The sequence below is a fragment of the Megascapheus bottae genome, chromosome 7, assembly GCF_031878675.1.
Source record: "Megascapheus bottae isolate mThoBot1 chromosome 7, mThoBot2.hap1, whole genome shotgun sequence".
In the NCBI taxonomy this organism is placed as follows: domain Eukaryota; kingdom Metazoa; phylum Chordata; class Mammalia; order Rodentia; family Geomyidae; genus Megascapheus; species Megascapheus bottae.
This window is the reverse complement of record NC_143515.1, coordinates 7116075-7143285: the sequence shown is the minus strand read 5'-3', so window position 1 is coordinate 7143285 and position 27211 is coordinate 7116075. Positions and strand designations below refer to the sequence as shown.

General features: G+C 39.8%; 1 protein-coding gene, 1 non-coding gene and 1 pseudogene across 2 annotated transcripts; 2 read left to right on the top strand and 1 right to left on the bottom strand.

The window, feature by feature from the left end:
- Positions 1 to 1978: 1978 nt before the first annotated feature.
- LOC150060230 (U6 spliceosomal RNA) lies at positions 1979 to 2085 on the bottom strand. The gene has a single exon (XR_016536306.1). It is a non-coding gene; the product is annotated as a U6 spliceosomal RNA (small nuclear RNA).
- A 3989-nt stretch (positions 2086 to 6074) lies between these two features.
- Il36g (interleukin 36 gamma) lies at positions 6075 to 15583 on the top strand. Its single transcript, XM_090336834.1, has 6 exons — positions 6075 to 6226; positions 8044 to 8267; positions 9340 to 9450; positions 10740 to 10879; positions 13910 to 14113; positions 15524 to 15583. Exons 1-6 carry the CDS (start codon positions 6075 to 6077, stop codon positions 15581 to 15583), a joined length of 891 nt encoding a protein of 296 aa, XP_090192960.1.
- A 4103-nt stretch (positions 15584 to 19686) lies between these two features.
- LOC150060228 (BBSome-interacting protein 1 pseudogene) lies at positions 19687 to 21226 on the top strand (annotated as a pseudogene).
- The last annotated feature ends 5985 nt before the right edge of the window (positions 21227 to 27211 follow it).

Genomic DNA, 27211 nt, shown 5'->3' with positions numbered 1-27211 from the left:
GTGCTCAGGCCCTGAGCTTAAGCCCAGGACTGGCAAAAAAAAAATATCCTTACGTAGTTGTACAAAGAAACTTCAGGGCCAGGGAGTGTGGCCTAGTGTTGGGAGCCAGAGTGGAATCAAACTGTACCTTGATTTGCATCAGACAATGGCTTTATTGTCTTATTGTTTTCTGGCCTTATTCTGTTTAAATGACCTGAGATTTACCATATGAATGTAACACCTGGAAGTTCCCTGGGTTTCAAGAAGGGAAAGAGCCTGGAGTTGAGAATAAACGAGGAGGCGGCAGTTTTTACCTGGGCTGCAGACCTCCCGGACCCGATGTGTTTGTCTCTCTTCTATTTTTTCCAGTCCCTGCCCCCTATTTCAGGAACCCCAATTTGCTGCCTAGTAGTAGGCAGCCTAGTAGTAGAGTGCTTGCCTAACATGCATAAAGCCCTGTTGGTTTCCTTTGTACCACATGCACAGAAAAAGCCAGAAGTGGCTCAGGTGGTAGAGCACTAGTTTTGAGAAAACCCAAGGGCAGTCTAGGCCCTGAGTTCAAGTCCTAGGAGTCGCAAAAAAAAATTAGTTCACCATGTCTATTTATGTGTACAAAGCACCTTGGTTAACCTAGATAGATAAGGTCATATAGAATGATGCTAAATGAAAGGACCTCCAGGATATAGAAACAAAAGCCATATAATGAGTGATTGTTGTCCTTAATGTACTATGTGATCTCTCATCTCTTTTGCTGACCCTTGGTTATCCCATATTGTTACAGTATTCCACCTTGTTATCTGATACATTGTATACATGCATATTTGGTTATTTGAAGTCAGATAGGGAAGGGAGGAAAACAAGATGAGGGGCAGAGGTTGGGGGGAGGGAAATGGGGTCCAAGATATGAGAAAGGGCATCAATGTATGTGAAGTAATGCACCTTCTATCTGGTGAAAATAATGTAACCCTTCTATTAATTATAATAAAAATATAATAATAATAACAATCTGACAGGAACATGAAAGGGGCTATCAATGTATGTGAAGTAATGCACCTTCTATCTGGCAAATATAATGTAACCCTTCTATTAATTACAACAAAAAAAAGAAAAAAAAATCTGAAAAAAGCACCTTGGTTTGTGTCACCCTTCCTTCATTCTTCCCTATCTGTCCCAATTCAATCCATCTCCTCAAGTTATTTAGCTTCATTTTCACATATGTCCACTGATTGTTAAGATCATAATGATCGGGGGCCGGGAGTTTGGCCTAGTGGTAGAGTGCTTGCCTAGCATGCACCAAGACCCGGGTTCAATTCCTCGGTACCCCATATACATAGCAAAAAGCCGGAAGTGGTGCTGAGGCTCAAATGGTAGAGCTCTAGCCTTGAGAAAGTCCAGGGACAGTGCTCAAGCCCTGAGCTCAAGCCCAGGACTGGAAAAAAAAAATCATAATGATCCACCCGCTCTCTCGCCGCCGTGGCTATTCTCTCAGCAAGCCTCATCCTTTTCAGACTAAACATGCTTTAGCCTCTTCAGTTTTTTTTTAAGAATTTATTAATGTTGATTTTTACATCATATTTTATTTTATTTTATTTTTATTTTATTTTTTTGCCAAGTGTTCAAGGAGGGAATCTCTATTTACAATCACTGGGACTTAGTATTTAGAACTTAATCACAATTAGGCTAAGGGTTTGTATGTCATAGAAACATATTAATTTATGAAATAAAACATTATGTCTATAGAGTCATAGGTTTTTATGTCTATATAGTTATGTTTATATTTCCATTACCATGTCCATAGCTTTGGGTATGCAGTTATTGAGTCCTCGCTCTTGTACTCTTTGGATTTAATAGCCGCATATTAAGGATACCATGCACCTTTTGTTCCTTAGGTCTTGACTTGTCTCACTCAACATGATTCGCTCTAGATTCATCCACTTCCCTGCGAATGCCATTATTTTATCTTGTCTGTTGGCTATGTAGAATTCCATTGTGTATATATAAAAATATGGAACGCTTCACGAATTTGCGTGTCATCCTTGCACAGGGGCCATGCTAATTTTCTCTGTATCGTTCCAATTTTAGTATATGTGCTGCCGAAGCGAGCACCCTCTTCAGTTTTTTTAAACTGTCATGTAATTGTTCAAAGGAGTTAGAGCATGGGAATCCAGCCCAGTGTATGTAATTCGTTTTAATCAATTTGTGTGTATATGGATATGACTCTATGTGTGCGTTCATCTATGTTTTATTTTTATTTTTTTATTGTTGCCAGTTCTGGGCTTGAGCTCAGAGCCTGAGCACTGTCCTTGGGCTTTCTCAAGGCTAGAACTCTACCACTTGAGCCACAGAACAACCTTCTGGCTTTTTTCTATGTATGTGGTACCAAGGAATTGAACCCAGATCTTCGTGCATGCTAGGCAAACACTCTATCACTAGGCCAAACTCCTAGCCCTACCTATGTTTTATAATTTAGATCTAACTTCCACTTATGAATCAACTTGATTCTTATTTACTTGATTAAACTCCAGCTACTGGTTACAGGGTACCACAACTAATAGCTCGAGGCATTATAACATAATTACTAGCTTGTGCGGAAGCTGTCAGACCTATGCTGTGGACATAAAGCAATGAAGAAAAAGAACCATTTTGGAATACTGTGATTGCTAGACAGGAAGCCGTCATGAGAGCAGTTATAAAAATGGTGATATCCACTAATTAACAAAATGAAGTGTGATACTGTGAATTTGTAAGTCAGCAGAATTTATGACTCATACTCCAGTTCATAACACTTGAGTAGAATTATTGTGAAGAAATGCTTCGAGGCACCTTCTGCAGAGAATGACCACATCAAATTCCTGAGCATCAAGTGCTGGGAATGAATAAGACTGTGTACTAGTAATGGAGCTGCAATGGCAGTTGTCAGTGAAACCTAGTGCACTGGTGTAAATAATATCCAGGATATCAAAAAGAATCACCTAGGCTCTGGTAGCTCATGCCCGGAATCCTAGCTACTCAGGAGGCTGAGATCTACGGATACTGGTTCCAAGCGAGTCCTGACAGGAAAGTCACTGAGACTCTTCCTCCAATTAGCTGTCCCCGAAAATGCCAGAATTTTGGAGCTGTGGCTCAAGTGGTAGTCTTGAGTAACAAAGCTTAGGGACAATACCTAGGCTCTGGATTCAAGCTCTAGGACCTGCACAAGAAAAAAAAATGAAGAAGGGCCTCTTAGAAGAAAAGTAATAAACATTCCTATATTTATGCCACTTACTCATGGGAATAGTCTCTCACTGATGGTGACAGTTAAGAATTAGAGGAGACTTCAAAATGTTTTTGTTAAAAACACATTTTCCCCGCCAAGAACTGCCCAGAGTTATTTTAAGCATGGAGTTATTTTAAAAATAAATGCACTATTAGAAGCAAGCTCAAGTTTCTTGCTGAAAGTTTAGGAAATAAAATAATTGTGTTAGCACCTTTGCATAGGGCTTGTCTAGAATTTGAAGCTGGAAGTAGCTTAAAGTAGTAGTCTTGTAAGTCGCATTATTAAGCCAAGAATATGCACATTTAAATTTGCACTGCTTTCCAGAAGGAGGATGAACTGATTTGCACAATTACTCATGTGAAGAGGAAGTTTTTCCTCACTCTGTTGCCTGCCACCTTAATCTGTGCCTTCCTAGTAGGTGGAAACTTAGCCTCCTTCATTGCTGTGATTTACATTTTGCTAATCTTTAGTGTCATTAAGTATAGTTATTTGGATTAATTAGAAATTTATATACCCTATCTGGCAAAATACTTTTTATATTTATTGCCCATTTTATATTTATTGCCCATTTTTTTCTGAAAGGTGGTTATTTACTTTTTCCTACCAATTAGTAGAAACTATCAAAACACTTAAGATATAAATTATTTATTTAGTGAATATGTTGAAATTATTTTCTCCCGAGAAGACTGACTTTCTATTTTCTTTCATGGGCATGTATTTTTTTCAGCTTTTCTATAAAATTCTTTAATTTGATGAACTTTGCTTTTATGTGTGTATGTGTGATATGTGTATGTGTGTGTGTGCATGTGTGTATATGTGTATATGTGTGGTGTGTGTGTGTGTGTGTGTGTGTTTGAGATGCAGACAAAAGCTTAGAGTTTTCAGCCAAGCAAGGTGGCTCAGTCCTATAATCCTAGCTACTCAGGAGGCTGAGACCTGAGGATCAAGGTTCAAAGCCAGCCCAGGCACTAAAAGGACCTGAGACTCTTATCTCCAATTAACCTCTAGAAAAATGAAAGTGGGGTTTCACTCAAGGATAGGGAGGTAGCATTGAGCTGAAGAGCTGTCACATTCTTTTATTTTGTTTTGAGGTATGGTCTTTCCACAAGGTGGCTTTGAACTTATGATACTCCGAACTCAGCCTCCTGAGAACTGAGTTTAGAGGTGTGTGCCACCAAGTCCACCTATTAAAATCTTCCTCATGCTTCTTTTATTTATTTCTGCCATATTGTTGAGTAGCTTTGAGGTTATTTTTGATCATTTGTTCTACATTTTCATGTGAAGCAGATAGAGGACATTAAAGAAGAAGATGTGATGGATCAACCCCCCACGGAAGCATAAAGCACAGGCTTAGGTTAGACCACAGGCTTGGCTACTTGAGGGGAGGAGAAACAAAGGTCTTTTCACCTTTCTAACCACATCATTTTATACCTATTGGGCAAAGGCTATACTGAGGCTGCCCCAGGAATGCTACTGAGCTTTCCTCAAGTCTACTAGAGTATATAAATGAACTCTGTGATTCTGGTACATGTCATGTTTCCCTGTCAGTACTGCAGAAATAAAATGGTGATGCCTTTCCAGTAGCATCCCCAATCAGACTGCCAGCCATGTTCTAGTTAGCTCTTGACAGCAAGCAAACAACAGTGGATTTGATACTCTCTGGACACCCATATGACTTTTGTGAGCACCCCAGAAAAAAAAAAGGCTGGATTTGGAATGGTAGTTATAGATGCTGTCTGGTTCTGTATTTATTTGATTCTGTGTAGCTGGCTAGTATGTTGAGACACACTGCTTCACAGGCCCCTCTGTTCTATTGGTTTTGATTATCATTCTGGTTCTGTGAATAAGGAGTTATAGACTGGGCATTTATAAACAGATTCTAGAGATTCTCCTCGTGGTGAATGATGACACTCTCTCACACTTGGTTTCCTTTGATGGCCTGTCACATTTTGAGGGAAGCTTTACAGATTATTAATTAAGGTGTAGCAATAAAGGCATAATCTCCAGCAATAGACTTACATTTTTGATCCATTTTAAACAATACAGGAAATAGCAATCAAAAATTAGTGTAATGAAAATAATATCTCATTCAAAATCACTAGTATTAAATTGGAACAACCAAGATAGTATATGAAGGATGGTTTGCAAGCTTTAACATGGTCATTAGCATATGAGATGAGTAAATTAGCAAGTCTAATTACCAAACCTTAAAAAAATGTTGATGATAGCATTTCAGAGCTTGAAATTGAGAACCTGGACTGAGAGATCTAAGAAATGTTGCCTTGTGAGGGCTTACTAGAATTCAGGTTAAGCCACATTTGATGCAGAACAAGGACATTATTTCACATGATAATATCAACAGAAAGGATCAGGTAACTGTATTGTGTTAGCATAGCAAAACTATGGTATTTCCACTTGTACTTAGCATCAACAGTACTAGTCTCAAGTAAAGCTCAGCATTATGTATTTGTAATATATATATATATATATGTATGTATTAATTTCAACCCAATGAGGAAAACTCCCAAATCACCTTATAAATCTAAAATAATCTATTTCCACCATTTCTTTAGAGAAACGTTCTGGGCCGTTCTACCAGGTCTCTGTACCATTCAATGATCAAACCAACTTTGCCTTTGTCATCACCCCTTGTTGCTATATTTTGGATCTGTTTTGAGTCTGTCTCTTGAGGAATTCATGTGTTGTAAGTGTAGTTATTTGTGTTTCCTAGGAACTGGTGGGCCTTTAATGAGGTGATTAGATTCTTTAATGCAATGCCCAATGAAAGGATAAGCATAGCTTTTGTGGAATCCAAGTTAGTTCCTGTGACATTGTCGCCATGAAAGAGCCGGCTTCTCCCACGCTGGCTTCTCACCGTGAAATTGCTTTCTACAGCTCCTGTTGTAGTCCTTCATTGCCATCTGCCATGAGGCTTTTACCAGAGGCCGAATCAACAAGGTTCCCCTGCTCTTGGATTTCAGCCGCAAGACTGTGAGCTAAATGAGCCTCTTTGTACTGATGAAGTACCTAGCCTATTTCTATTAACACTAATTTAACGTCTTTTATTCATACTAAAGTGTAAACTGGGGATTTTACAATGGCTACTGGTGCTGGGTATCTGGAGAAGGGCTGGAGGGGAGGGGCAGAGCACATACCCCAGACATGAAGGCTTTGCAGTCTTCATCTGGGCATGAAAATGTTAAGCCATACCTAGAGGCCTTTGGATCAATGAAAATACAGTCCTCCAGGTGGTGTCACACGAGCCCTCTGAATATCTGCTAATTAACACCTCTTCTCCATCTTTGTGACCCATGCATCTACCAGACTTCATACTCTTTATAGGGATCTGAGCATCAGTTTGGTCAAAGATGGCCCCTTTCCTGAATCAGTCCTATCATTCTTCAGTAGTTTTTGCCCCATAGTTGCTAACTATTTAGGATACCATGGAAATAATTCCTGTTTCTCCCCTCCCCCCTCTCTCTCTTTCTCTCTCTCTCTCTCTCTCTCTCTCGCTCTGTGTGTGTGTGTGTGTGTGTGTGTGTGTGTGTGTGTATTTTAATACCAATATTGAGGCTTCAACTCAGGTCCTAGAACTCTTGCGTGGCTTTTTGGATCACAGTGGGTGCTCTACCTCTTCAGCCATGCCTCCAGTCTAGGTTTTGCTGTTAATTAGAGATAAGAATCTTTTTCCATTGTCTGCCTTCCTTATTTGAACCTCAGTCCTCAGATCTCAGCTTCCTAAGTAGATAAGAATACAGATGTGAGCCACTGGTGCTCAGCTTTCTTTTTATTCTTTAGCCTTTCAACATTAGTACATCAGTTCATTCTATTTAGTTCTCTTTGTTTGTAATTGGCAGCACAAGTTCTGTTTTCTAGACAGGATCCTACTTAAATAAGACCAAAAAGATTTAGAAGCCAGATAACAGGGCATTTTAGATGCTGTCATTATTATGATGATGATTATGATGATGATTTTGGCTAGCAAACTAAGAAAGGAGATACGTCAGCAGATACATAATAGAGAGGATCATCAATTGAGCAAAAGGACTTCAAGACAAGGAACATTGTCAAACTTGAGTTTATAAGTATATAAACTTATACTTATAAGTATATAAGTAATAGGATGAAGGCTTGTTAGGCCAGAAAGGAAATAAGGTAGAAAGTGTTAAGGACTGAGCAAGGAGGCTGTTTGGATGCCTTTAACCTGACTGTGAAAGGTCAACTCCTCTTAGCATCTCAGTCATGACGTTGCCTGGTATTTCCATTCCTAACTGGAGTCACATAAGAGAGCTGAATGTTGGGGAAGTCCCTTCGTTTTCCCTGTGTGAGAACCCTAAGGCCTCTCATCAGCTGGTCCCTAGTGGCTGATTTGGGCCTTGCTCAGCGTTTGTCTCAGGGAGCCAAGACGAGTCAGACTTGTGCCGACTTTGAGATTGCTTCATCTAAGCTTCCTGGGACCTTTCGGAAGGAGAAACTGGATTTCGTTCGTGTTTTGTCACACCCCAGGGAAGAAGCTGGTGCCTCCCTTCTTTCTCATACAGATAAATGCCCAGTCCATAAGCACCGAACCCACCACTTCTCAGAGAAGCTGCTGGGCGCAGTGTTCCAGTGCCTTGGACTTCCTTGTAAGGTATAGCCCTTTGCTGGATCCTTCTGCACTTTGAGGCTCAGTGAAAGGAGAGGGTCATGCCTGGGGGTGAGGGGGGGGGATTGCGAATCTTGGCCTGTGTGGGACTTGAAGTCTCTCTTTTAAGAGTTGCTGGGATTCTGAAAGAGCTGCTTGGCATAGAACTTTCCCTTACCCCTAGGGCACAAACAGCTGGGCATGGGGGGAGGGGCTACTGGGAGAAGGAGCCTAAAGAATCCGGAGCCTGTGGACTGCAATCATCAAATGTCACGCTTGGCCTTGGAGTTTCTAGAGGGATAATGTTGGTGGAGGAAAACTTCGGGGAGGAAAATTCTGCATGTTCTCCGGGAGGAAAATTCTGCATGTTCTCCCGTGTCTTAGATAGGGTTGAAGTTTTATCCAGAGGTAACTCAAACTTGCAGGTCCTCACCTTAGGCCAAGCATCCCAGCTCCTAATGTAGAATGAGAGCTTGAGGGCCCCAGGGTCCTGGGAAGGTCTAAAAAGGTCTCCTGAAAGACTTAGAAAAATCATATTAAGTGAAGTCAGCCAGACTCAAAGGAACATAGGTTCAATGGTTTCCCTCATTTGTCATAATCAGTAGAAACCTTGGGCTCTACTAGCAGAGATTTACAATAGAACAAAACCTAGATACATAAGGCCATATAGAATGATGCTAAATGAAAGGACCTCCAACATAAAGAAACAAAAGCCATATAATGAGTGATTGTTGTCCTTAATGTACTATGTTATCTCTCATCTCTTTTGCTGTCCCCTGGTTATCTCATATTGTTACAGTATTTCACCTTGTTATCTGATATATTGTATATATGCTTATTTGAAATAGGATAGGGAAAGGGGGAAAACAAGATGAGGGGCGGGGGTTGGGGGAGGGAAATGGCGACCAAGACATGAGAAAGGGTATCAATGTATGTGAATTAATGCACCTTCTATCTGGTGAATATAATGTAACCCTTCTATTCATTACAATAAAAATATATATGGAAAAAATGAAAAAAAGTGTCTCCTGAGACTCATCTCTCTCATTATTGTCTCCCTAGGTGCTAAGACAATCTCACTATGTCTGACATAGGAGGTAATATTTAATGGGGTTTTGGAGGTCTGAACTATTCATACTCTACTCAGAGCTAGGTCCACTGGACCCCTCAGCGTTCTTTCTCCTTCTCTGTGAATGATTCTTATCCCCTGATGCTGTGCACCTGTGAATGGGCCTTGAACTTATAGAGAGAACCATTGCTCATGCGCTCCTTTAGCTTCAGGCCCTAGCGTTAAGCTAAACACAGCTGGCTGCAGAGAGAACAAGTGTGCCTGGCACAGAGGTGCTGTGGAAATGCTGTGACATCTGTCCTGGTGATCTGATCTTCCTTACTGAAGGCCTGGGTTGGGTGAGTTTTCTCTTGCTGTCTAGAAAGTAATCTTGCCCTTCATGCGTCTGGGTTGTTTATTTCATTTATACAGCTCCCAGACATACTCCTGATAGTGTGAAAGTCTCAGATGTAGACCAGCAGGTGTGGATCCTTCAGGATGAGAACCTGGTGTCAGTTCCACGGAGTAACCACGTGAATTCCGGTGAGTCGTGGTCCTGTGGCTGCTTGACGTTCATGTTGGCATGGCCTTTTGTTAAAGCATAAGTGCTAATGAGCTGTTGTTCAGTAGGGGAACTGTAGTAAACAGTAATGTATGTTTCACAATGATGTTTCCCCCACAAATAAATAGCAAATTTATGACATAGTGAATATTTAAATTACCTGGATTTGATTAATATCACATAGTATATATCCATGCCTAAAATCATCTCATTGTAACCCATGAAGGTAAGTATAATAAGTACATGTCCAAACAAGGTGGAGAGGGATGGGAGTGTGGCCTAATGGTAGAGTGTTTGCCTAGCCTGCATGAAACCCTGGGCTCGATTCCTCAGTATCACACACACAGAAAAAGCCAGAAGTGGTGCTGTGGCTCAAGTGGTAGAGTGCTAGCCTTGAGAAAGCCAAAGGACAGTGCTCAGGCCCTGAGTTCTAGCCTCAGGACTGGCCAAAAAAAAAAAAAGTGGAGACTATCTGCTAGGGAGATATTCACCTTTTTTGTTTTTGGTCATGGGGCTTGAACTCTGGGCCTGAATCTTGTCCCTGAGCTCTTCAGCTAAAGGCTCCCACCTTATCCCTTGAGCCACAGCACCACTTCTGGTTTTCTAGTGGTTCATTGGAGAAAAGAGTCTCACAGACTTTAGTGCCTGGGCTGGCTTTGAACCTTGATCCTTAGGTCTCAGCCTCCTGAATAGCTAGGATTACAGGTGTGAGCCACTGTGCCCTGCTCACCCTTTTTAAAAAGAGAAATCAGTGAATAGTTTTTCATAGATGAGACTAAAGGAATCAGACATGGTGGAGGAGTGTTCTTGGAAATAATGGAGATGCGTTTATTTATCCAAAGCTGCTGGTTTTTCCTGTGGCAGAGGAATACCATGCTCTACATGATCTCAAGGTTGCAGATGGGTGAATGCATAGGAAAGTGAATTTCAATATCACATTAGGCAGAACATGCTAATAGACAGAATTCTCCAAAGATCAGAGGAGCTTCTTGAGGTAGAAGCTTCTCAGTATCCAGGTGTTTGAGCATGGGTGTGAAAATCTGAAGGGCAAGATGGATGTGCCATCTATTTAACTCTGTGCTTTGCTTAGTAGGGCAGTGGTTGTTATATGGGGTGGATGGATCAATGACTGGATGGATGTGGTAACTGGCTATTTGATGGGTCTCATTTAGAAGCTAATACGGCCCTGCTAAATCAGGTAGAATTAATAGGACTATTCAGTTCTTCTGATTCGAAAGGGAAATAAAACCTTCTTCTCTTATTTTTACAGTTACAGTTACTGTCATCCCATGCAAATACCCAGAGTTCCTTGAGAAAAACAAAGGGACTCCCATTTATTTGGGAATCAAGAATCCAGATATGTGCCTGTGTTGTGAGGCTCTTGGGGGACAGCCCACATTACAGCTGAAGGTCAGTGACATTTGAAACTTTATTTGGAAGGAGATCTAATTTTAGAATGAAAAGAGTATTCTTATTTTCCTAATCATATTTATTTGTAAGTTCCTTTTGTGTCATGTGCATAAAACAGGCATTAGTTTATCCTGTCTCTCAACAGTTGAGGACTTCTGCCTTTCTCTCATTTCAAGATGTCCTCTGGATTGTTTTTCTAAGTATGTTCTCTCTTTGGCTTTGCTTTATCTCTTAGATTTCACTTCAGTGTTTCATAATATCTCACCTAGTGTTATACTTTCTATCATTTCACTATTTTTTTGTTTGTTTGTGCTATGCTGTAGAATTTCTTGGTACAGTTTCCCAGTTCATCACCACATTTCCGCCTTATCTGCTAAATTATCATGCTATAGCATATTCTGAAATATCAATCTTTATAATCCTAATTCCTAAGCCTTTTTTGTTTTATGTAGATATATATCTAAATATGTATAAACATGTATATATTTAGACATACATATAAAGCATATACATATATAGTATATATATGTACATATATTTTTGTTCCATAAAGTTTATTTTAGTTCATTTAATTCCATTAGATGCAATTCAATCTGAAAATGTGTGAGTACTTAAGTGGTTTCCAACACTGAATTGGAACTTGAGACATAATTCTACATAGAATGGTAAAGAGCCCTGGCCTTAGATTCTAGGGAAGAACAGAAATAGGAAATAATAAACATAATAATAGGTAGATTTGTAATACATTAAAGAGGATTATTCCTTCTAAAGCAAACCAACAAAACAAATCAGAACAGAATAAAGAGAGGGGCTGCCAGAAATCTGGGTCAGATTTCAATGACAAATGGTATAACACATGTCTCTGAGGTGGAATTTTGGCAGAGTAGAAGGAAGCAGGACAGTGAGTCTGCAGGGTGTGTGAATAAGGCAAGTTCAATGACCAGTGTAAACACCTATGCAGAAGTGAATGGACTAAGGAGAATTTCAGAGAGCTAAAAGCAGTCTGAAAACAGCCTTGCCATCTTCTGTAAGGACTGAGCCTTGTGATCTACGTGAAATGACAAACTCAGAATAACTTGAACAGAAGACTTATATGAATGGACTTAAGTCTAAAAGGATTTCTCTTGTTCCAGGAGGAACCCAAACTTGGGAGAGGGAGGAAAGGGTGAAAGTCCACAGGACTCAGACTCTCGAACTATTTTCACTGAAGATAGTAAGATTTTCTGACAGTATGAGTGCCATCCTCCATCAGATGAAGTACATTTTCAGTTCTATCCTACATGAAATTTCACTCAATGTACTTTTGTCCTCAGAGAAAGACTTAGAGTTGGAAGCTGGGTGCAGTGGCTCATGCCTGTAATCCTAGCTACTCAGGAGGCAGAAATCTTAAGGTCGTGGTTCTAAGCCGGGCCCTAAAGCTCATGATATTCTTATCTCCAGTTAACCACTAGAAAACTGGAAGGGACATTGTGGCTCTGGGGATAGGGTGGTAGTTTTGAGCTGAAGAGCTCAGGGACAGTGTATAGGCCCAGAGTTCAAGCCCCATGCCTGACCAAAAAATAAATAAATGAAAAGACTGAGACTTGGCCATTGCATTTGGGAATGGGCAGTCTTGGGGGACCTTAGTGAGAAGAATGTTAATACAGTGGTGGAAGCCTAGATGGACTGAGTGTAAGGAAGAAATTGTGGGGAAATAAAGATGATAGCTAGCAAATATTGGCAACTATTTCAAGGAGTTTTCTGCAAAGGGCACTGACTTGATGGTAGGTAATACAGTCATGTGCTACGTAACAACGCTTTCCTCAACAGCGGACACTGCACACAACTCACCTAATGAGGAAGCTGTGTTTGTGTAAGCATATTTTCTATTGTTGGCACAATGATGAAATCACTAAATGATGTTTTCCTCAGAATATCTTCCTATCTCTAAATGAACATGATTACTACTAAGATGATATTAATGAAAGCAAATAATCTGGTAGAAATGATTAAGTCCAGAAAGCAAAATCAATGGAGTACCTGAAAGCAAAGAGAATGGCTAGGAAATGCTGGTAAGTTGGTGAGTGTAGACAGCATTTGTTTCTCAGTCTTCCTCAGGGAGGAGCTGCAGATAGAGCTGCAGATATATCATCATCTATTCCTAGACACCCAAGCTATAGCATGGTATGTGGAAATTCATTTCTAATCAACTTTTTGAGGGTAGGGAATTTAAAAGTTTAAGTGGAATAGAAGAGTTGGATGACTCTTAAAGATGAAGCTACCCAAAGAACAAGATAAATGGAAGTCATTAGCTGAGTGAAGAAACCTTATAGTAGAAGAATTCTCTCACTTAGGCTAGAATGTGGCTGAATTACAGACTACCTTGTGTCTCTCCTGAGATCTTGTATGTATTGTAATTTACTTAAAAAAACTCATTTTACCAAAATTTACAATGTTACACCTATGTAAAAAATATACACATGCATTATACACTTCTATATATAATAGAGAAGGTATTTTCTAATTGCTCTTTTTCTTGGTTTCTTTGGCTCATCTTTTGATATGCTACACATTCTTCTATCATTTTTATGGTGGTGATCTTTCTCACCTGATCAGTAATTGGTCCAAAATAGTGTACACACACACATACACACACATGCACCCCTTCACGAAATCCTGGCTGTCTTTTGTCTTACCAGATGCCCTTACAGAGTATCATTGTGAGACTTGGTAAGGAAAGTTCTAGGCTTTTTTCTGCAAGTTTTCATCTGGGTCCTTGCATTTCTTTTGTGGGAAGAATAGTAGTTTGTTGTTGAAGTATATTTGCTTATGTATGAAGCTGCTCCTGGTACTCTTGTGATCTCTCTGGGTTGTCGGATGAGCTTGGGAAAGTGAAATTGTTTGTGTCTTCAGTCTTCTCTTCCTTTGAAATGAATTTTGCTTGTCATATTTCAATGGATGGGTAAAGCTTTCTGAACTTTGGAATACTTACTATCTTGTACAAATAACTGAATATATCAAACAACCTCTTTTTCTTCTTTTACATTTCAGGAAGGAAACATTTCAGACCTATATAATCTAGCTGAGCCGGTGAAACCCTACCTATTTTTCCGCAGCATGGTAGGTAGAACCTCCACCTTTGAGTCTGTGGAGTTCCCAGGCTGGTTTATTGCCTCCTCCAAGAAGGATCAGCCCATTTTCCTCACTTCAGACCTGGGGAAACAACACAATGTTAACTTCACATTAGATATAAAGGTTTGAACTCAGCTTGTGGGAGGCATCTTGGTCAGAAGACTGTGTGTCAGATTTTCTAGTTCTTGACATTTTATTTGTATGTTTTCACATTGGTGCTCAGAGGTGAGCAGAGCTGCTGTCATCATCTCATCTTGTAGGTAAAGAAGCCAAGGCCACTGAACTCAGAAGTAGAGGGGATGAGCATATGTTTATGGTATATGAAACCACAGAAGAACATGGCCTGGTCCACACCTGATTTTTTTCTGTCTATAGAACGGATTCTTACATTTGAGTAGCAGGAATTCCAGGCCAACATGAATTGAACAACTCCGTTCCCTTGGATCTTTAGCAAGTGATTGTTGTAGGGGGACCAGCATTCCAGGCAAGAGGGTTTGGGATTCTAGCAGAAGTAGAATGATTAGAACCATTTAAACTATGCTAGAGAACAAATGGCTGCTAGACCTGAAGATATTTCCTGGTAACTCACAAACAACTGGGCCGAGGGACTGTAGAGGATGCATCTTCTTCCTAGCACTGAAAACAAAGACTGTATTTAATAATTCATGTTAATAAAGCATTAATTTTTTGTTGCTAAGAGTTTTATTATCTTTTAAATTTTTAATTTAATTTTAGTTACTTTTATTATCTTTCTTATTATTATCTTTGAGTAGTTGTACAAAGGGATTTCAATTCAACATGTCAGCTTATGAGTGCAATGCATTCTGATCAGTGTTACCCCTTTTATAATTCTTGCGATCTCTCCCAACCTCACTCTCCCTTCAATTTTCCTAGTTCCATTCTCCTATCTATCTATCTATCTATCTATCTATCTATCTATCTATCTATCTAGATACATATATATCCATATAGATCATATAGATCAAATTCTCCCCTATTACTCTCTTTATTCTTCTGCCCACTCCTTTATTTTATTTCACTTCACACTAGCACTACAAGTTCCTCTTATAAATGTTTTAACATTCTTGCCAGAATAATGCATGTCTATGGCCTAAAGCAATATTCTCGTACCCCAATCCTATATTTTTATGAAGCAGAGTTTTACCACTTTGGTTTCTTCCATTTGTATGTGTGCTTCCAGTTCACAAATTACTAATTGTAGATACTGTATTTTCTACCAGATAGATGTCATTTGCACCTATACTGAACTAAAATCATTTACTCTTTCTTTCCTACAAATTTACAGCAAGCAGTAAATACAAGCCAATTGTACTTATAGAGAATGAGATTATTCTTAGAAGAGTAGGCAGTGTGCTAGGATGAGGTTTTTACATTTTTCTTAGTTTGATCATTTTTTATTAATAACATCAGCTTTTGTGCCTTTTCAGGAGAAGGAGATAAATAGAGTAGATTTAAATTGTGATATTCAGTACCAGAACTGGAAATCATGACACTCTTGGTTTTTAAATTCAGTTGAAGCTGGGATATTATGAAACACTGTGTGAGAAATCAGCAACAGCTGCTGAACAGTGAGAAAATGGAGAAGCCGCATTTTGTGAAGTCAAATGGGAAGTCTTTATTAAAAGACTGATAACTTCATGGCAAACTTCTGTCTCAAAGACCAGCAGCCAGCAAGTATACTTAACACTGCTAGGAAAGAGGGCCATGAAGGCTCCAGAGGAAAGAAAGGACACAAACAGTAGCAACAAACCAGCCCCAATGGAGATCTGAAATGGGATGCCATTTCCTGAAGAACAGTCGGGAGACAGGAGACAGGACATGAACACAGAGCCATGTAGCATGGCTAAATGGTGCCTGAGCTGATCTGGGCCCAAATAGAGTCAGGTCAGGTCACAGGGTCACAGGAAACTCCCAGTCTCAGGCATTTGACTGACAGGTTTAGTAACCCATTATCCAAGTCCCCACACAGGCCTCCAGGGATTCAGGCACGCCCAACACTTGGGAGACTGAAGCTTCACCTTCTCCTACCATGTAGACAAGATGCCATACTCCACATCTGCCATGTGGCATAGATGGTGCCAGCCAGACTTGATCTTCAAGCTTCACAATAATTCTTGAACAAATTGTCCTGGAGAAATCTGAGCTACTTCACCAGAGCTCTCTTAATTTTCCAGTGCATCATCACCCAGGCTGGAACACCCTTGGCCATCTAGGCATTATGTAATGATATAAAGGCTGAAATCGATTCATTGCACACTTTGATGCAACATCAGGATCACCTGGGTTGGTAATTAAAATACGAAGATTACATCTCCTAAGCTTAATCACCTTCTTGTAGAAATGACAACTCATTAGGTTTAAGGTGGGACTTCAGACTCAAGTTCTTGTGAAGGACTTGTTTGGAAGGGTTGGGGGAGAGTGATGAAAGGGTCAGGATGTATTGTTCTGGGGCTGGGAGTGTGGCCTAGTGGTAGAGTACTTGCCTAGCATGAACAAAGCCCTGGGTTTCATTCTTTGGTACCACTACACAGAAATAGCTTGAAGCAGTGCTGTGGCTTAAGTGGTAGAGCACTAGCCTTGAGAAAGCTTAAGGACAGTGTCCAGGCCCTGAGTTCAAGCCCCAGGACTGGCCCCCAAAAAAGATGTATTGTGCTTAGAAACTTATGTGTTCAACAGTAATTCCTTTATGAAAAATATAGTTAAATAAAGATAATAAAATATAATTTTTAAACAAAATCAATATTTTGCCAAAGAGTACTTACTGACATTGGTCAATGAGCTTAGAAAATACTTTCTTGGATTCTTGGATCATACAGGCAGGTTTTTGCATAAAATAGCAGATTAATCATGTTTGGAGTCATTGGAATACTTCCAAAGAAATAAGGAGATACATGTAAAAATGTACACTTATTTTGTTGACAATTACTTTTCTAACATTTTTCTCTCTCTGAATGCCTTAGAAACAAATTCGACAAAATGACTTGTAGAAAATGATCACGCCCACCAATAACACTTCATAATATACCAAAGGTAGAAAGAGTCTGCATTTCTATCAACCAGTGAGTAGATAATCAAGTTGTAGTGCTTTCAGTACTACTCAGAAGTAAAAGGAAATTATAAGATAGTGAGTCAAGTAAATGATTACCAATAATGCTACTGAGGATGACAGATACAAAAGGATACACATTGACTGAGCTCAGGCAAAACTAAAAGTTGCTTTGACAAGGACAGGAAAAACATAAGATTCTATATGCTGCCATACATGGAGGTAAGGCTGCTTACACTCTAAGGATGAAAGAGCCCTACAGTAGCCTTGCCCTTCTCTATAACAGCACAGTGAACCAGAAGTCATTTCAGAGCAATGCTTTTAACTTCATGAAGTTCCCCTGTCAAACTCCTATCCTGCAATATAACTAACTGTATTACTGAGTACAGGAGTAGGATTAAAGCAAGGATTAGATAAAGAAGATTTATTTCCATCTACTTCACTGGAGAAATTAATAGAGAGTTAATGAAATCAAGTTGGACAAGGTGGCACACATTTTGTAATCTCAGCTGTGTGGGAAGCTGATATAAAGATTCAGGGTTTCACTAGCACAACAATGTTCATTGCAGCACTATTCACCATAGCAAAGATATGGAACCAACCTAGATGTCCCTCAGTTGATGAGTGGATCAACAAGTTGTGGTATTTGTACACAATGGAATTCTATGCTGCTGTCAGAAAGAATGACATCGCCCCATTTGTTAGGAAATGGAAAGACTTAGAAAAAATCATATTAAGTGAAGTAAGCCAGACTCAAAGGAACTTAGGCTCAATGGTTTCCCTCATTCGTCATAATCAGTAGAAACCTTGGGCTCTACTAGCAGAGATTTGCAATAGAGCAAAATCTTGATACATAAGGACATATAATGTGAAGCTAATTGAAAGGACCTCCAGGATAGTGAAACAAAAGCCATATAATGAATGATTGTTGTCCCTAATGTACTATGTTGTCTCTCATCTCCTTTGCTGTCCCTTGGTTATCTCATATTGGTATAGTATCTCACTTTGTTATCTGATATATTGAATTTATTTGTATTTGGATATTTGAAATTTGATAGGGAAGGGGGGAAAACCAAGACAGGTGGGGGGTGTGGGGGGGGGAGGGAAACAGGTACCAAGACATGTGAAAGGGTATCAATGTATGTGAATTAATGCACCTTCTATCTGGCAAATATCATGTAACCCTTTTACTAATTACAAAAAAAAAAAAGAAAAAAAAAAGATTCAGGGTTTGAGGCGGGGGAGCATTGCCTAGTGATAGAGTGCTTGCCTAGCAAGCATGAAGACCCAGGTTTGATTCCTAGGTACCACATACATAGAAAAAGCCAGAAGTGATGCTGTGGCTCAAGTGGTAGAGCACTAGCCATGAGAAATGCCCAAGGACAATGCCCAAGTATGAGTCCTGGGACTTGCAAAAAAAGGGGGGGGCAGGAGTTTGGCCTAGTGGTAGAGTGCTTCCCTAGCACACACAAAGACCTGGGTTCCATTCCTTGGTACCACATACATAGAAAAAAGCCAGAAGGTTTTCTGTGGCTCAAGTGGTAGAGCTCTAGCCTTGAGAAAATCCAAGGCCCTGAGTTCAAGCCAGGACTGGCAAAAAAACAAAAACAAAAAACCAGCAATTAAGAAAAGAAAAAGGTTCATGGTTTAAGAATGGACCTGGGCAAATGTGAGATCATATCTGAAAAATTAAAATACAAAAGTTATAGGGAGTGCTAACGTGGTAATAAGCACTTGCCTAGCAAGAGCAAACCATAGTTTCAAATCCAAGTTGGGGAGGGAAGGAAGAAGGAAGAATGGAAAGGAAGAGGGGAGATGGAGTAAAGAATGTGCTCTGCTCAAGGAAGAGATTAAACTAAGAAAGGGAAAGATGTGGTCTCTTTGGAGCCAGGGATCTCTATCAGAATAAGTGGGCTGATAAAAGAAGATCTTAAGAAAGAAGGAAGCAGATAGAGGCCCAGGGGAAATAAACAAGCCAAGTTTGCACATGTCTGCATGCTCCACTGAATTAGGAGGAGATTGTGCTGCGAAGGAAAGTTTGAGGGTACAGTGAGTGCCATAGAAAAACAAGCAAGATTAAAACACTAGAAAAATAAAGCAATTCTCCATTCCAGAGAAAACATTAAGGTATTTAAAAGAAAAAAATATCTGAGGCTACTCTGTAGCCCAGGTTGAGGAGTGTTTACACTGAGTTCAATGATATTAACTCAATGTAATGATATATTCAAAATTAGTACGTAAGTATTTGGGGAGGGCACATGGATAGAAGTGTGTGGATACATATAGGAATGTTTAAACTTGATCTTCCATAGAAGGATTTCTATACATTATGACTAAAACTGATACCACCAAGAAGCAGGGATAATAAGCTTGTGACATTTGGAAATGGGTAGGAAAATATTTTTTAAAAAATTAAGAGGGGTCCACTCGCTCCCACTGTTACCCGGGACAACAGCTGAGCCGTCGGCGAAGGGATGTATCTGTAAGTAGGCCCGAAGAAGGGCCACAGGTGACCAGAGCAGAAAAGGCTTGAATCAAACTCTCAGTCATCTTGATCATTTGAGATTGGATGCCTAAAGCTGCAACAGTACCACCAGAATATTCAGAAAAAAGTTACTGTATCCAAGATATGGCAGAAGTGAAGTTAATGTTCTGGGAAGTTCTAAAACAAGGTATGTATATTACCAATACTTACAGAATAGAGCCCCACGGAGTGATAGGTAGACATCCCTATCTAACTATTGGCAGGTATTGAGTCATATTTTCTTATTTTTTTTTTTTGCCAGTCCTGGGCTTGAGCTCAGGGCCTGAGCACTGTCCTTGGACTTTCTCAAGGCTAGAGCTCTACCACTTGAGCCTCAGCCGGCTTTTATCTATGTGTGTGGTACTGAGGAATTGAACCCGGGTCTTCATGCATGCTAGGCAAGCACTTTAACCACTAGGCCAAACTCCCAGCCCTCATATTTTCTTTTGTCTCATTCACTGTCTACTTTTCTATACATTCTTTTCACCTGTAGGTATAAAAGAGGCCTCGTTTTTCCAGTAGAATACCAAAATAAGCATTATTGCTTTATAACTGTTTTAACCACAATTGCAAATTAGGATACAGGATTTTGAATGAAAGTAGTAACTTATAACATTCACATTAAAGTCTGGAGGTGGGAAAAATATGACCTAACTCAAACAGTAAGAAAAACTAAATGTTTAAGATAAATATTCAGCAATTTAGATATTAATATTATCTTTAGAATGTTCATTGTATATATTCTAAAATCCTTTAAACTCAAAAGACTGTAGCTTATTGATAGCTTATAGTCTTACACAGTTCAAAAACTTGTTTTCCTTAAAGCCCAATTTCTTTTTTTGTGTGTAGGTCTCTTGGGGCCTTAGTCAGAACCTAAACACTATCCCTGGGCTTTTGTGCTCAAGGCTAGCATTCTACCACTTGAGTTACAGCTCCACTTGCAGCTTTTTGCTGGTTATCTGAGCATTTCATGGGCTTTCCTGCTCAGACGGGCTTCAAACCACAATCTTCAGGGCTTAGCCTCCTAAAAAAGTAGAATTAAAGGCGTGAGACATCAGTGCCCAAATAAAAACCTCAATTTCTTTCTTCTCTCTCCCTCTCCTTCTCCCCCCCCTCTCTTTTTGCCAGTTCTGGAGCTTGAACTCAGGGCGGGCACTGTCTTTGGGCTTTCACAAGGCTAGTGCTTGAGCCACACCACCACGTCTGGCTTTTTCTGTGTATGTGGTATGGGGGAATCGAATCCAGGGCTTCGTGCACACTAGGTGAGCACTATTCCACTAGTCTATGCTAGCAGCCCAGAAAAACCTCAATTTCTTAAGATGAGATGAATTACCTCCTTTTGCTGGTTCCAAGCAAAACACAGTCTAGAAACAAGAAGTTTTCATATACAATGATTTAAGTATTTAGACCTTTAGTCTAGCTGTAAATCCAAACAATGGGGCTATTTTCCTCTAATTATTATTTCTTATTTAACATAGGGCAGTTTTCTGTGGAAGATATAACCACAATGGTGCTGTATAAACCCAGAACTTTACCCTTGGAATCTCTGACTCTGGAAAAACTGGAGAAAATGCAGCAAGCAGCACAAGGTACAATTCGCAAACAAGAAATGGCAGAAAAGGAACAATGGCAAATAACCCTCTGACCAATAACCCAGCACTCTATAGAAGATGCTCCCTTGCAAGTTACATAGTAACAAAAAAATTCTGCATCTCTATGCTGAAAATAATATTTTCTAATAAAACAATATTCCCCTTAAGTAAAAATAATCAAGATTGGGGACATTTATTAATTTAAACACTAGTATGAAATACAAACTTGGACAAATTTTATGGGATTTGCTTTACACCAGCCAAGTTTTTATAATTTAAATTACAATTCACCACCATTCTTATCAATTTTATATTCACAAGTAGCTAAATAACACATCTATAGAGAGGGTCTTTACGTATCAAAAACCTGAATTTTAAGATACATTCTAACTTGCATAACGTAGTTGTGCTGGGCTTTCATAATATCTAATAAAAATCAAAATGATTTAAAATAAAAAAAATTAAGAGGTAAGTGGTTGTCTCAAGTATCAGGAAGTATGTCTACTCTGCTCTGTAACCAAACAAGAATTATTCATTGACTTATTTTATGTGCTAGTCCTTAGCCTGAGCTCGCTCTCTCTCTCTCTTTCTCTCTCTCTCTCTCTCTCTCTCTCTCTCTCTCTCTCTCTCTCTCTCTCTCTCTCTCTCTCTCTCTCTCTCTCTTCCTTATGGGTTATCTCACATGATTACTATATCTGACTTTGGTGCCTGGTATATTGTATATACATTTATTTGTTTATTTGAAATAGGAAAGAGGAGAAAAACAAGATGATTGGGAGGGGGTAGGGAGAGGGAAACTGGGAGAAAAACATGGGAAGGGGTATTAATATTCAAGAAATAATGTACCCACTACCTGACGAATGTAACTGTAACCCCTCTACACATTACCCGGACAAATAAAATACAATTATTAAAAAATAATCTCACAACTTTTCCTGCCTAGCCTGGCTTCAAATCTCCATCCTCAGATCTTAGCCTCCTGAGAAACTACAGAGTAGTACATGCTTGGACCATTGATTTAGTCAGCTCATTTTTATAATCATGTGCAGGTGTCATTTGGACAGTTCAGGCTCGAGCTTGCAATAAAGACTCTTGTGCTCTTACTTTGGATTCGGCTCCTGGGTGGTCTATGGAGAACGGGAATTCTGGGCACAACACCTTACCCCTTCTGTTGTAGGTATCTCTCCCCACCCTCTCAAGAGGCCCCATTGGGACCAAAGCAGCAGGGACCAAAGTAGCCTGGCCAAGGGCAGCTTGACCTTGCAAAGGAGAATGGAGGAAATTTTAGGAATAGAGAGATTTAAGGTAAATCAGTTACATGTTTCAACTTGTTAGATCAGTTTAGTTTGTTACAGAGAAGGTTAATCAAGGAGATGAATTGTTCAGTAAATGCCTGCCACACCCAGAACCCAACACTGAATGAAGGAAAAGTAGTCAGGAATGTCACACTAACTGTTAATTCTGCTTCTGTAAACTTGCTTCCTTGCACATACACACCACCAGTGTGTTGGTTTTGCCTTTATAAGCTCATCCCCTCTGAGGATCGGGCTGTCCTCTGCCATCACAATGGTAGGGGATAGACACTGCACAGCTAATCAAAGATTCCTAGCTGGACTGACTGAGTGCTGGTGACGTCATTGTGGTGGGTTCGAGTCCCACAGGGATGATACTTCACTTTCTGCTTGTCTGTTTGCTTTTGCCTGCTTGCCCATTTACTTATACATTCAGTAAAGCTCCGTCAAGTTTTCTTACCATTATGACCTAGCCAAAAATTCTTATTATGCGACCAAAGTCAAGGAATCTAAGTGAAGAGTCCCTACTCTTAAAAGGGAACTTCACAAACCTTCACCAATCTCTGGTGACACATTGAGATACCAGGAGGCAAAATTACTTCTATAAGCTTTCATTTTTTTTTCACCACTTTGAAATCTCCCTCTATGATACAGGAATGGAAACCAAATATATATCGTTTCTAAGGTATGAAATGGGTTCCATCTATCGGGACAGGGCTGGAGGGATGAACGAGCTGCTCTCCTCAGAGACAATCGTCTCCTTCCCCTACTCACAGTTTCCTAGGTCAGCTTCTTGAAATGGCTTTTCATAGTTGCCAATAGAAATCTGCCCTGATTTAGTAACTCAGAGCTGCATTACTATATCCTAGCCCAATCTGTTAATGTAGCTGTGAAAGCTCACCTTCCACCCTGGCTCTGCAGGTATCCTGTACTTGAGTCCTGTATGCAAGCTACACCTACTGGAGCCATTAACCTGCCTAGTAGACTCCTGGAAACAAGCCATTTCCGGCCATTATCATGAACTCTCAAGGCACGCCCACAGACTCTCAAAACCTGTCTTGTCATTTCTTGCAACTCTCCAGCTACATGCTACTCCTCTATCTCTTGCCCCCAACATACACCTTGTGTTTACTGACTTTCCTCAGGCCACCATATCATCCCTTTTCAACTTTCCATTAAAATTGATCTGGTCTGTTGAGGTTGATTGTTTATTGCTCTTTGTTTATTTGGATACCTTCACGACTCAGTTTCCTAAAAGTTAATATAACATCTTCCTACAAACAGCTTAGGCCTTAGGAAACTACTTCGGTAAAGTCTAGATCCCTGGGAAAAGACAGTTTTGAATCAGTGGGACCAATGGAAAATTCTTGTCTGTATGAAATACTCAGGCAATCCTAATTATTTTCTTTAACCAATCCACTTTCTACTTTGAGCAAATTGTGGTTGTTAATTTTGCTGCAGGACCAGAGGCCATAAACTGGGAAAATGGCCTTTGTTTTCTGCCTTGGGGGATGCATCTTGCAGGACCTCTCCTTGAGCGTGCCTCAGTTTGAGCTTGTTAGCATTCCCCCATCTCAGGTCCTCAGCCCCTCCCATTACATTTCCTGGGGCAGCTGGTAGCTCCCAGTTGCATCAGTGCAGACCTCCCTCTCCCAGACCTGAACTCCACCCTGCCCTTGAACACCCTCCAGGACAGGGAAGGTGCCATATCCCTCCCTCTCCTGTGGTGGGAAATGGCCTCTCTAATAAACCTCCTTATAAACCTTCTCCTGTAGGTGACTATCTCCATGTAGTCTCCTGGGATGGATTCTTACAGAGATCAAGCTTATGAGGAGGGACTAAGAGTTTCTATTTATCATGGTTTCGTGTGGTTGTGAAACAGGATAACTTAAGGAAACTAAGGCCTGGTGAAGGCAACTCAGAAATATAGTATTTAAAAACAAAAAAGTGCCATCTATGTTTCAAAGAGAGCTATCAGGATGCATTCCTCACCCCAAGAAGTAACATTTGTCAGACAGGATGTACACCTTCCTGACAAAAATGCTTCCCCAAACTTAAGCCAAAATGTAAATAGCAGGATGACTCCTTATCTCAAGGATAAAGATCTGTTTTATGGCAGGAGGCAATGTTACCAGGAAACTCAAAAAGTAACTCCAGGTGTGACTAGAACAAAGACAAAACACCTATCTTTACATAACTTTGAAGACAACTCCCCTTTCTTTGCCCTATTAATACTCCAACAGCCCACCAAGAGGTGTATCTCTCTCGGTCTGTGTCTCTGTGTTTTTGTGTGTATATTCCTGTGTGTGTGTGCGTGTGTGTGTGTGTATCTCTGCATGTCTGTCTCCCTGTGTCTCTATCTCTCTAAGACACCCACACTCTGTCAGAATGTGCGCCTACCCTTCTGTTTGTCTGGTTTGTTTTTTTTTTTTTTGCTTTCCTACTTTTTTACTTATTCAATAAAGCTCTGCCAAGTTTTCTTACCATTGTGACTTGTCCATAAATTCTTCTTCTGTGATTAAAGCCAAAGACCCTAAGTGAAGAGTTCCTACCTTTATTGGAAAACTTCATTAAACCTCACCTTCATTCAGTCACAGTTGAATTTTTAACATTCCATCTGTACATTTAAAATACATATAGCCTTAGTTTATCTTTTTGCAAGATTTACATTCAAATCTTTATTTTTACATTTAATTTTATTGTAAGGGTGATATACAGAGGACAGTTACATACATAAGGTAGTAAGTACTTTTACTGTCAAACATTGTTACCTCCTTCCACACTTCTAAATTTTTATTTTATTGTTAAGGTGATGTATAGAGGGGTTACAGTTACATTTGTAAGATAATGGTACATTACTTCTTGAACACTGTCACCTCTGCCCACGTTTTTCTCCTACTTTCCTTCCCCCATCCCCTCCCAAGTTGCAAAGTTTATTTCCAACATAATGTCTTGTGAATATCACTGTTGCATTGGCTCACCCTTTGTCCTTTGTCTCATGATTTTGTTGCTCCCCTTTCCTTCCCTAATTCAAACAAACATATAGATAGTACACTAGTGACCAAAATCAAGCAGTGATAACAGGGGATAAACCATAGGGGGGAAAAAACAAAAGAAAAATAACTTCACATAGTTCATTAAAAACAACAACCACAGAGAAAAATCTCTTGTTTTCTTATCTTCGAGGTCATTTTGCTTTGCATCATCTTACATTGTCATATGTACGTAGCTATTCAGCTATTGTGATCCTCTGCTAGGAAAATCCTAGACACATACTACTTATTTAAAATGAGGGAAACCACAGAGTTTATGTTTCTTTTGTTCTGGCTTAGTTCACTTAACAAGATTTTTTTTCCACGTCTTTCCATTTCCTTATGAATGGGGCAGCATTTGTAAGCTGGTAGCAGCAGAAAATTTCACTGTATTTATATGCCACATTTTCTTGATCCATTCATCTACTGAGGGGTATCTGGACTGGTTCCATATCTTAGCTATGGTAAATAATGCTGCAATGAGCATGGTTGTGCTAGTAGCTTTAGTATGGCTTTGTTCATGGTCATTTGAGTACATGCCCAGAAGTGGAATTGCTGGATCATTAGAGAGCTCTATGTTTATTTGTCTTTTGAGGAACATCTATACTGTTTTCTAGAATATGAAAACAAATTTACACTTCCACCAACAGTGTAGTAGTGTTCCCTTCTGACCACTTCTCTGCCAGAATTTGTTGTTATTAGATTTCTTAATAATGGCCATTCTAATTGGGGTGAGGTAGACTTGCATTTTGTTTTTCCAGTCCTGGGACTTGAACTCAAGGCCTGAGCATTGTCCTCGGGCATTCTCTTGGGCACTCTACCACCTGAGCCACACTGCTACTTTTGGCTTTTTCCGTATATGTAGTACCAAGGAGTTGAATGCAGGGCTTTACGCATGCTAGACAAGCACTCCTACCACTAGGTCATGCTCCTGGCCCTTGCATTTCTTTTATGGTCAGAGATGTTGAGCATTGCTTCATGTATCACTTAGCCACTTGTACTTCCTCTTCAGATAAGTCTCTCTTTAAGTCTTTTTAATGGGTTGGTTGTTTCTTTGAGGGTTTGTTTTGGGGGCATTTAATTTTTTGAGTTCTAAGTATACTTTAGATACTTAGAACATACTCTTGTCTGATGGCTAGAGAAGATCTTCCAGTCTGTGGGCTTTTTATTTATCTTGCTAGCTATATCCTTTGCCATACAGAAGCGCTGAAGATTAATGCAGTCCCATTTGTCCAACCTGTCTTTGATTTGTTGTGTTTCTGGTCTTTATTAAGAAAGTTTCAATCTGTGCCAAGGAGACCTAGTGTTTCTCCTATTCCTTCTTGTAATATTTTCATGGTATCTTCTTTTACCTCAAGGACTTTGATCTATTTGGAATTTGTTCTGGTGCAGGGTGACATATAAGGATCTAACATTAGTTTTCTACAGGGGTTTAACCAATTCTGCCAGCAGAAGATTTGGTGGCTCTAGGTTTGTGGATTAATTTTTGGGTCTTCAGTTCTACTCCTTTTGTCCTCAGGTCTGTTCTTATGCCAGTACCAAGCTATATTTATTTCTATAGCTTTGTAATACAGTTTGAAATCTGGTATTGATATTCTTCATGTGGTTCTTGTCCTTGCTCCTACTGATGTGATGAATTAAACTGATTTGTGTAATTGATTGTGTAAGTTTCTTGATGGAGCCTTTGATTTACCTGCAGTGGTCAGTTTTCCTG

Coding starts and splice junctions, on each gene's coding strand:
- Il36g (XM_090336834.1), top strand. CDS start 6,075: ATGAAAGAGCCGGCTTCTCCCACGCTGGCTTCTCACCGTGAAATTGCT. Junction 8,268..9,339: donor GGTTGAAGTTTTATCCAGAG/GTAACTCAAACT, acceptor TCATTTATACAG/CTCCCAGACATACTCCTGAT. Junction 9,451..10,739: donor GAGTAACCACGTGAATTCCG/GTGAGTCGTGGT, acceptor TTATTTTTACAG/TTACAGTTACTGTCATCCCA.